This window comes from Panthera onca, chromosome E2 (assembly GCF_046562875.1).
Source record: "Panthera onca isolate mPanOnc1 chromosome E2, mPanOnc1 haplotype 2, whole genome shotgun sequence".
Classification (NCBI taxonomy): domain Eukaryota; kingdom Metazoa; phylum Chordata; class Mammalia; order Carnivora; family Felidae; genus Panthera; species Panthera onca.
Window position 1 is genome coordinate 18,624,706 of NC_138353.1, and position 10,470 is coordinate 18,635,175.

Sequence of the window (10,470 nt, forward strand, 5' to 3'; positions counted from 1 at the left end):
GAGTTCATTATATACAAACTGATTTTATTAGAGACCAAAAACTTTATTCACACCACCTTTTACTTCTTTTGCAGCTTTAATTTTTAACTTTAAAACATTTCCTGGATCCACTGGGTGACTAAATTATCTTCACATGCCCATTAGCTAAAGAAACTTCTATGCAGGACTCGAGTAAAATTGTTTGCTATTGCTATAAGAAATGCATATTCATTTATAATCTACTCATTTGCTCTCCTGTAGAACTGCTTACAAATAACATCATTGTAAAGAAAGATTTACACATAACTCCTACGTCTTTCAGGCTGTTCTAGCATTAATCTTGTGAGGTCTAGCAAGATAACGCAATGAACAGTTTGCTACATTTCTCATACAAGCTTTCTCTCCAGTGTGAACTGAGACAGAATAAGGGATACACTTTCACTGAAGGACTTCCCACAATTTTTATATTCATATTGCTTCTCTCCTGTGTGTTCAATAAGAGATTCATATTGCCTAATGTCTTTCCCATATGCTACATATATAGGGTTTTTCTCCTGTGTGTACTTACTTCTGTCAATTAAGGGATTAACAGTGGCTAATGGCTTTCCCGTATTTATTGCCTTTATGAAGGCAATAAACATTCTCTCTACAGTGTGAACTGTGATAGACAGTAAGGCTTGTTTTACTGCTAAAGACCTTCCCACATTCATTACATTCAAAAGACTTTTCTCCGGTATAAATTTTCAGGAAGGATCTATGGCTAAGCGTATTATGACAAATATCGCATTCATACAGTTTCTCGCTTATATGGTTTTTCACACGTAGAAAGGTTCATGTGGCCTAAAGGCTTTTCCACAGTTATTGCACTACTGGGTTTCTCTCCATTATGGATTTTCTGATGGGCAGTAAGATTTGAACCTTTGCTAAAAGCCTTCCCACACTCATTACATTTATATGGCTTTTCTCCAGTATGAATTCTCTGATGTACAGTAAGGTTTGAACTACAGCTGAAGGTCTTCCCACATTTAATACATTCATAGGGCTTCTCTCCAGTGTGAATTCTGTGATGTTGAAGCAGGGATGACCTATGACTGAACGCTTTCCCACATATACTGCATTCATAAGGTTTCAATCTAGTGTGATTTCTTAAATGCATGTTCAGTGATTCTGGCTGGTTGAAGGATTTCCTGCATTTCTGACATTCAAAAGGTTTTTCTTCATTATGAATACTCTGATGCTGAATAAGAAATGACAAGCTGCTAAAGACTTTCAGACATTTGTTGCATTCGAACTGTTTCTCTACAGTGTGAATTCTCTGATGTCGGGTAAGGTGTGAGCTACAGCAAAAGGCTTTTCCACATTCACTACATTCATAAGGTTTCTCTCCAGTGTGAATCTTCTGATGGTGAATGAGAGACGACCTATGAATGAAGGCCTTCTCACATATTCGACACTCATAGAGTTTTTCTTGAGTATGAATTCTCAGATGTTCGATGAGATGTGAAACACGACTGAACGACTTTCCACAGTTCATACATTCATACGGTTTCTCCCCAGTGTGAGTACTCTGATGATTAGTAAGTGATGACACGTGGCTGAAGGCCTTCCCACATTCAATACATTTGTAAGGTTTCTCTCCACTGTGACTTATCTGATGTCGAGTTAGGGATGAGCCATGGCTAAACGTCTTCCCACATTCATGACATTCGTATGGTTTCTCTCCGGTATGAATTCTCCAATGGCGATTAAGGATGGACTGCTTGCCAAAGGCTTTCCCACATTCATTGCATGTATAGACCTTCTCTCTATTATAAGAATGGTTAAGGGTAAGAGATTTGCTCTGGCTGAAGGCTGCCACACTTTCTTTAGAATTCAAAAGTTTCTTTCCACCATTGATACCGTCATTTTTTATAACAGGTTTTTTTGGTAAGCTCTTCTTAAATATATCATGTTTATGTGATTTCCCTTCAGCAGAAATTCTTTGTGGTTCAGAAAGAATAGACTTTAAATGGAGGATGCTTCTAAATTTGTGAATACTTTCCCCAGTGGGACTTTCTCTAAAGGTGAGGGTCACAGGTCTGAAATGTTCTACCTGATTTTCATGCTTCCCCTCCAACGCCTCTATAAATTCCCAGTCCTTGTTAAAATTTGAAAATTCATGATTTTGTTTTGTAATTTTTTCTATTATTACCATTTGGGGTGAATCTTCATCATAAATATCCTCCTTCATTAATAATTCCTTGTTTTCCCATCTTGATTCCCAATCTGAAATATATCAAGAAAGCAAAACACTGCTTTTTTCTGTACTTCTTAAAAAGAAACTTCTATGGAAGGATTAGAGAACTAGAGGAAAAATAGAGCACATCTTCATCCCCAGAAAGCACATAACTGACAATTCTCATGTATTCAATCATTTCTGAACAAAGTTCAAATGGAGCAGAAAACAGAGAGAGCTCAGAGAGACGGGAACAGAGAGTAATAAGGAAAATGAGTTAAATACAGGCAAACAGTCTGTGGAAAAAAAGTGAAACTGTAAGGAAAAAAAACGCACAAGGTATTCTGGATTCCAAGCCAACGTTCTATTCTGTACCTACACTTATGTGAAAGACCACGTTTTGGTCTCACAGCCTTGGTTCTCCAACCTTCAGTTATTCTCAATTTACTGTCAGTTAGTATGCTTAAAATGCACATTTTCTTAAGTTTATTTATTTATTTTTAGACAGGGGAGGGGCAGAGAGAGGGAAACCGAGAATCCCAAGCAGGCTCGATGCTGAGTCCGGAGTCCAACATGGGGCTTGATCCCATAAACCATGAGATCATGCATGACCTTAGCCAAAATCAAGAGCTGGATGCCCAACCGACTGAGCCACCCCATCTCCCCAAAATGCACAATTTACAGTACTGCATTACACAGTTAACAACGAACAAAATAAATATTCTTTATCGCTCTAAAAGATTTAGGCTTTGTTTGTGTAGGATCTGTGTAAAATCGTATCATTTATTGGACATTAGAAAACATTGTTCCTAGAAACTTTTTTATACATTCTTCACTTCCTCTATCACTCATGTCCACATTTGGCCCTCGAAGCTCAGCCTTAGGGGAAAACTCATTTGCCATCTGACTGACAGCCTTTCTTTGCCTAAAACCATTGGTATAGTTTTCCTTAAGTGGACTTAAAGAGAATAACTTGCTTTATTTTGTTGCAAGTAAAATAACAATCTGAATTATAATGATGGCAAAACCTCCATTTTTTATTAGATAACATAAGTAATGCAGAAAGATAATAACCCGGGGTGGAGGAATGGCTGTTTTGAAATCTAAGGATCCCTCATATGTTACATTTGGGGTCTCTGAAGAGAGTACCCCTAAAATATGCAAAAATGCCTCCATACTTTCCACAAGCATGTTTAACAAAGACTTCTTTTGCCTGATTCTCCACGACGCATCTGGAAACATACCTTTTGACAGTTTCTTCTCCACCATCCAAGGTTCTTTTCCATCCTCCAATAAACTGATCACATACGGCTTAGGTATGGAAAGACCTGCTTACAGGAAAAATACAGAACCTGTTTAAACTGTGGTCCTCATGAAGGAGAGGCCATCATCATAAAAGGAACGAAAGGAAGTTTCACTGAAATGGGAAGATAAGCTTCAGGCAGGGCACAAAAGAACTCTACACATCCTTGGGAATCTGAAACAAAATTTCAGCCATTTACTCAGGAGGATCTCCAGTAATTGACAGAAAGTCTCCCCCAACTGGGGTAGAGAGGGAGCTGTGCTTACCTAGAGAAACCAGGTTCTCATAATTCTGGACCATCACATCCTTGTATAAATCCCTCTGAGCAGAATCTAGCCATCCCCACTCTTCATGAGAGAAGTCTATGGCCACATCACTAAATGTCACCTGAAAGAGCAAACATATTTAGGCTCAGTCATAGCCAGGGCCACTTCTGTCACTGACTAAGGAACAAAATTACCCTGGTTGTAGAAGAAAGGGAACAAGATTCAGTAGTTATAGCAATGACCAGGGATCTAAGTTACATAGTAATTGGATAATTATGTGTTTGGCATTGTTTTACAATAAGGGTAAGAGAAATATGAGAGCTTTTGCTTCAGGAGAGTTTGTTCTGCCAAAGGGAAGAAAATTCTAAAATTTTTAAAATCAGCATTCAACATGTGACAGCATACAGTCAAGTACTTAGTTGTATTTTTTTTATAGCTTACATGACAGGTAAATAAAAAATGATGATCCAATAAGGTTCAAAAGAATGATCCAGTATGTTCAGAAAAAAGACATCTTTATATTAAAGAAAGATACATATGTAACTAGTTTATAAACAAAAACCATTTATGGTATATAATTAAACCTTGTATTGGTGATCTGAAATTTAAAAAAATTGAGACCCATGGGCAAGAAAACTAAAGAACAGTTTCATGCCATAGGCAGTCCTTGAATTGGACCTTAAAGTACAGGCAAAGAGGGGCGCCTGGGTGGCTCAGTCGGTTAAACATCCGACTTCGGCTCAGGTCATGATCTCAGGGTTTGTGGGCTCCAGCCCCACGTCAGGCTCTGTGCTGACAGCTCAGAGCCTGGAGCCTGCTTTGGATTCTGTGTCTCCCTCTCTCTCTGTTCCTCCCCAACTTGTGCACTCTCTCTCTCTCAAAAATAAACACTAAAATTAAAAAAAAAAAACCAAAAAAAAACCCAAAAAAAAACATTGAAAAGTACAGGCAAAGAATCAGAGAACACATTTCAAGGAATAGCAAACCTTTAGAAAATAGCAAAATAGCAAACCTTTAGAAAAAGCTTAAATGTTCAGTAACAGCTTACTCATTAGTCAAACTATAATATGTGCAAAAAATGTATACATTTAAAATGGCATTATTATCATCTTTCATTGATGATGTGGACATTGTTTGGCTATGATACATTTTTCACTCCAAGTGGCTGATTCAATATTCTATTATTTTATTTGGATATTCGGCCTGTATATTCATTAGTGATACTGGTCTTTGGTTTTATTTATTTAAGTGTATTTATTTACTTTTAAAAAATTTTTGTTAACATTTCTTCACTTTTTGAGAGACAGAGACAGAGTGTGAACAGGACAGGGGGCAGAGAGTGAGGCAGACACAGAATCAGAAGCAGGCTCCAGGCTCCGAGCTGTCAGCACAGAGCCCAACGCAGGGCTTGAACTCACGAACCGTGAGATCATGACCCGAGCTGAAGTCACAGTTCAAGTACATTGGTCTATTGACCAATGTCAATAGACACTTCAGGCTGGATAATCGTGGTGGGAGCTGTCCTATGCATTGCAGAGTGTTTAGTTAGTAGCACCCTTAGCCTCTACCCATTCCGCTGCACCCCAGGGCTGTGACAACCAAAAATGTTTCCTCCAGACATTATCAAATGTCCCCTATGGGTAGGGCTAAAGGAGACAAAATCACCCCTGTTGGAGAACCACCACTTTAGAAAATTTTCACAGTTCCTTGAAAGATTCTTAGCCCTATGTACCTGTGCTCAAGATGTTCTCTCAGTCTGGTATAACTTCACTCCTATCTCTGCCTCCCTGGTACCCTGGGTCACCAAAACCAGTTCCAGCCTTGCCTCCTCAGGGATGCTTCAACTCTTCCTGCCCCTTCAGTTGCCTGGGCAGCCTGGGATATTCATTCATCTTTGTCCCCAGAAGAACTTAGGATCTTTATTCCAGCACCTATCTTAATTTCTTATGCTTTCTTACTTTTCTACCAGCCCTGTACTGGCTCAAAACAGTAGCCACTAGCCACATTTGGCTATGTACGTTTAAATTAATAAAAATTAAAAATTAAACTTTAAAATTTAGTTCCTGAGTCACTTTAGTCACAGTTCAAGTACTCAATAGTCACATAGGGCCGGTGGCTCCATATTGGACGGTACACAAAAAGAACATTTCCACCACAGTTCTCTTAGGGGGTGCCTGGGTGGCTCAGTCAGTTAAGTGTCCAATTCTTGATTCTGGCTCTGGTCATGACCTCATGGTTCACAAGTTCGAGGCCCACATCAGGCTCCACGCTGACAGTGAGGAGCCTGCTTGGGATTCCCTCTCTCTCCTCTCTCTGCCCTTCCTGTGCTCTAAATAAGTAAAACAAATGAAAGGAAGGAAGGAAGGAAGGAAGGAAGGAAGGAAGGAAGGAAAAGAAAAGAAAAGAAAAGAAAAGAAAGAAAGAAAGAAAGAAAGAGAAAGAAAGAAAAGAAATAAAAGACAAAAAAGAAAAAAGAAAAGAAAAGTTCTCTTAGTATTGCACTAGATTACGAAGTCCTACATGTCACGGGATAGGACGCTCAAACCTATGTAAGATTCTTCCCAACAGATATTTCACAAGTGTTTACAAAATGTATCAATGAATGATGTTGGCAACTAGTTCACTTTAGCTTTTACTTAAAAAGTTTTTTCCCTAGTTATCTAATAATATTCCCAAGAAACCAGACTCTGCCCAACGTGTACATATGCCACTAACACTATGCCAGGCTTCACCTTCCACCTGATGATCCTACCCTTTTTTTTCAAGGATCCTAACCGTTTGTTTCAAAGTTCATTCACTCAACAACGATTTACCAATGTTCCGTGTAAAGCTGTTCATGTGACTTGTTTCGCATTTCTGCCCAGAGCCACACATACAAATCATGGGGGCTTAGTCAGCTTGTATGCCGTATCTGGCCTCAAGATCAAAACTGGCCCTTCTGTTCCTGACGCCAAGAGGGATTAATGTGCCTCATGTTCCTCCTTGAGCCAAATCAGGCTGGCCTCCTAGAATGGATCAGGAAGGGAAAAGGAATATACAGATGCCAGGCTCCTGGGTGAGATACGATAAGAGAAACAAAAACAGGTTGCTCAGCACTGCACTTGGGCAAACTTAATGACTAACCATAAATCACACAAGGGTAGTATATGTATATATTGCCCTGGCAGGATAGCTACTCGGAAGTCTCACTTGAGGGGAGGATGCTCCTTCCAGGACCCTTGGGACTCCAACTGGGCTGGTCACCGCAGGGTTTCCCGAGCCAGAAGGTCAGATGTTTTAAGTACCTGATTTGCTGTATTAAGCCTTCTCTGTTCTTCTCTATACTTCTCTCCCTCTTTATGTTTACTATAATTGTTTAATTCCTTATATTCCCATTCCCTTATAATTAATAAAGTCTTCCTCCATGAAAACAAAAGTGCGGCTATGGTGAAAACTTATTATTTTGAACAACCAAGCATCAGTTTTGTGTCAGATGCCACACTGGGTCCTGAAAACAGTCAAGACAGGGGGAAAAAAATCCCTCCTAGAGGGAGGAGACCAACAACGAGCATATGCACTTACTAAATAGCGTGTTATCTAGTGAGTGATAACCACTTTGGAAAACAACAAAGCAGTGAGGAGGAGTAGAAGTGATTGTTAGAAAAGTTGACTGCAGGTGTTAGGAGAAGCTTTCCTGAGAAAGTAACCACTGAGCAAAGCTATGAAGGGGGTAAGAATCAAGCTTCTACATATCTGGGGAAAGAATATTCCAAGCAGATGGTACAGCAATTTCCAAGGCCTGGAAGCCGTAGCCAGTGTGGCTAGAGCTCACGGGAACAAGGAGACAGAGTAGTAAGATGAGATCAGAGGAATAAAAGCGTAATTGCACAAAGCATTTTGGTTTCTTTCTTTCTTTCTTTCTCTTTCTTTCTTTCTCTCTCTCTTTCTCTCTCTCTCTCTCTCTTTCTTTCTTTCAAGAGAACAAATGCAAGAAGCCAGCAGGGGAGGCACAGAGAGAGAAGGAAAGAGAGACTCTTAGGTTCTTAGGTTTCAACAAGGATCCCGATGCAGGGCTCAATCTAACGAATGTGAGATCATGACCTGAGCCGAAATCAAGAGTTGGACACTTAACCAACGGAGCCACCCAGGCGCCCCTGCACAAAGCGTTTAAAGTCACTATAGAACTCTGACTTGAGTTAGGGTCACTGAAGAGTTTTAAGCTGAGGAATGACAGGATGGTGGTGGCGGTGGTGGTGATGGTGATGTTGCAACCACTGGTGAGATTCTGTAGATATCCGGGATGTATTTCAGATTCAACTAGGGCGTCTGAATGTGTTACAAGAGAAAGGAAAGAATCAAAGATGACTCCAAACATCTCTTGACTTGAACAACTGAAAGGACTGGCATACCATTAACTGAGACCACATGATACTGCTTTGACAACTGTAAAGCAAATAACCTAAAATTCTAAACATGAATTCTGAATTGTAATTAAAATTTTTTTTTTTTTTTTTTTGCTCAAGATTCTACAGAGGCTTCAAGCAGAAAAATGGCAAAAGAGGAGCACTGAGAGTAGACAGTACTTTGGGAGTTCTTCTGTGGGCTCCATCCTTTGCTATAATGAAAGGAATCATAGATCCGGTCCCTAAATGGACTTCGTTAGGTAGGAACTGGCAAGAGAAGCAAAGCAAACACTCAAGAGTTCTGCTAAGGTGTTTCAGGAAGATCCGGGGACCTTACCGACTTACCTGGAACATGGCTTTGCAATTTCCAATAGTCAACACAGTCCTCTTTTCAGGCTCTTGTCTTAAAGAAGAGTAGTGTCCTGAGAAGGCAGATCAACACAAAAAAGAAGCCATGAAAAATGAGGCTTATCTTGCAGCTCTGTAACACACTTGCAAGGAAAAGTACACTGGGAATCACTTTCTAAGACTCCATTCTTCCCCTGAACTAGCAGAGTGTTCCTTAGCACGAGGTAATCATTCACCAGGCGCCAACGGTGTGTAAATCTACTATATATGTGTGTGTGTGTGTGTATTTATGTGTATGTATATATATATATATATGTATATATATATATATATATATATGTGTGTATGTATATAAGTATACATTTATACACACACACAAGAGACAGGCTCACGGAACAACAGCAATCATGTGAAGAGCTCGTTCAATCTTCACAACTATGCATGGTGGACATTCACATTATTCCATATTTCTCTTCTAAAGGGGGAGAAAACTGAAACTAAGCGATACTGAACCCATCTGTTGAAGGCTGCACACGTGAAAAGCGTCAGTTTCATGACCGGACTGGCTAAACACCACCGCGGATGGGGTTTTCTTTCAGTGCGTACCCTGCACACTCACTCGCCCATTTCCTTGTCACAGCTCTAGGCGGTAAGCGATACCCCTTTTACAGAGAGGTCCAGGAGGCTAAGGCCCAGGCGGTGCTCCCCCCGCGGGGTAGACTAGGCACCAGCGTGCCCGGCGCCCCGCCGCCCTGCTGGGACTCACACTTGCCTGAGTTCCGGCGGGCCCTCCCTGGCCCCGAGGCCCGGGCCGGGCGGACCAGAGCCCGCACCTCCGCGGACCAGGGCCGCCGCCGTCACGAGAACCGCACTATCCCTGGAAAATTCGGCCGCCTTCCCGACACTACCGCGGGGTGGACGGAGGACAGAGCCCACACCAGCTCGGCATTTCCCAGACGCCTCCGCGTCAGGGAAGTTACCGGCGCTTCGTACGTCCCCCCGTAAAACCACACTTCCCAGAAGGCTGCGCGGCCGTGCGAGCTCCGGGCGCCCGGCGAGAAAAACGGCCGCGCTGTCTGAGGAACGCCCCGGCGGATGGCTCTCGTCGCAAAGCTGCTCCACCGGGACGCGCACGCGAAGTATCCAGGGGACAACAGGATCGCCCTCTGCTTGCTTCTTAAGTACAATGGCGCCCGAACCACGAAACTACACTTCCCAGAAAATTAGGCGGCCGCGAAAGGTCTTCCGGGTCGCCGGTCTGCTCACGCGTACGTCCTCCTGCCGGGACGTGGGCCACCCTTGCTTGGTGCCGGCGGAGAGCTGGCCTCTGCCAGCGGAAGGTCTCCTCTCGTACAAAAGCCTGGGCCACTGTGGTCAGCACGTGAGGGTCTTGAGTGTTCGGCGTCCGCTTGCCCAGTCCTGTCGTTCCCTAAAATGCCCTGTGTCCGGGCTTTCATGGCAACAGTTGTCAGCGCACAGACGCCACTTCCCGGAAATGTGTGCGGTCGCGTCGCGGCTGTGACACTGACTGCCGCCGTCACGCGTACAGGTCCTCGAAGGACTCAGAAATGACAGGCTCGAGCGAACGCTTTGAGGAAAAAGATCTTCACTCCTCCGATAACGGGCAGAGCCTCCCCCACCTCTGTCTCCAGAAGCGCTGACCTCGCCCCGCCCACCCAAACGCGCGCCACCTGCAGTTGTCCGCAGGCCAAAGCAGCCTACTGCGGGTGTATCTGTGGGTTTATCCTTTACTTTCTTTTAATTTGTAATTGTTGATTTCAATTGTACTTATTTTTAAATGATAAATTGTGTGGCTATGAATTTTCTTGTGTATTTCAAGTACTTGTGTGTATCAGATTCATCAGTGTGCCTCCACCTCGGTATGTATCTTGTGGGTGTGGTGCTTAATTCCTATAGCAAGAGTAGTGTGCAAAAACACTGTGACACCACCTAGATTCTTCTTAAGGCTTACAATAT

At 42.4% G+C, this 10,470-nt stretch overlaps 1 protein-coding gene across 4 annotated transcripts; it reads right to left on the reverse strand.

The window, feature by feature from the left end:
- Positions 1 to 3: 3 nt before the first annotated feature.
- Positions 4 to 10,006, reverse strand: LOC132690489 (uncharacterized). 4 transcript variants are annotated; one of them, XM_078438521.1, is made up of 5 exons: positions 9,766 to 10,006; positions 8,491 to 8,567; positions 3,764 to 3,884; positions 3,439 to 3,525; positions 4 to 2,244 (listed from the first exon to the last, which is right to left on the reverse strand). In XM_078438521.1, the coding sequence occupies exons 2-5, from the start codon at positions 8,497 to 8,499 to the stop codon at positions 767 to 769; spliced, it is 1,695 nt and encodes a 564-aa protein (XP_078294647.1). In that variant the 5' UTR covers positions 8,500 to 8,567; positions 9,766 to 10,006; the 3' UTR covers positions 4 to 766. The 4 variants fall into 4 exon arrangements, with proteins under 4 accessions (XP_078294647.1, XP_060506938.1, XP_060506935.1 ...); XM_060650955.2 differs by having other exon boundaries at positions 3,439 to 3,522; positions 9,266 to 10,006; XM_060650952.2 differs by having other exon boundaries at positions 9,266 to 10,006.
- Positions 10,007 to 10,470: the final 464 nt, after the last annotated feature.

Excerpts from the sequence above, each read along its gene's own strand:
- LOC132690489 (XM_078438521.1), bottom strand. Across the intron at positions 3,526-3,763 it reads TGAGAACCTGGTTTCTCTAG|CAGGTCTTTCCATACCTAAG; the intron begins GTAAGCACAGCT and ends TTTTCCTGTAAG. Across the intron at positions 2,245-3,438 it reads GGAGAAGAAACTGTCAAAAG|ATTGGGAATCAAGATGGGAA; the intron begins GTATGTTTCCAG and ends GATATATTTCAG.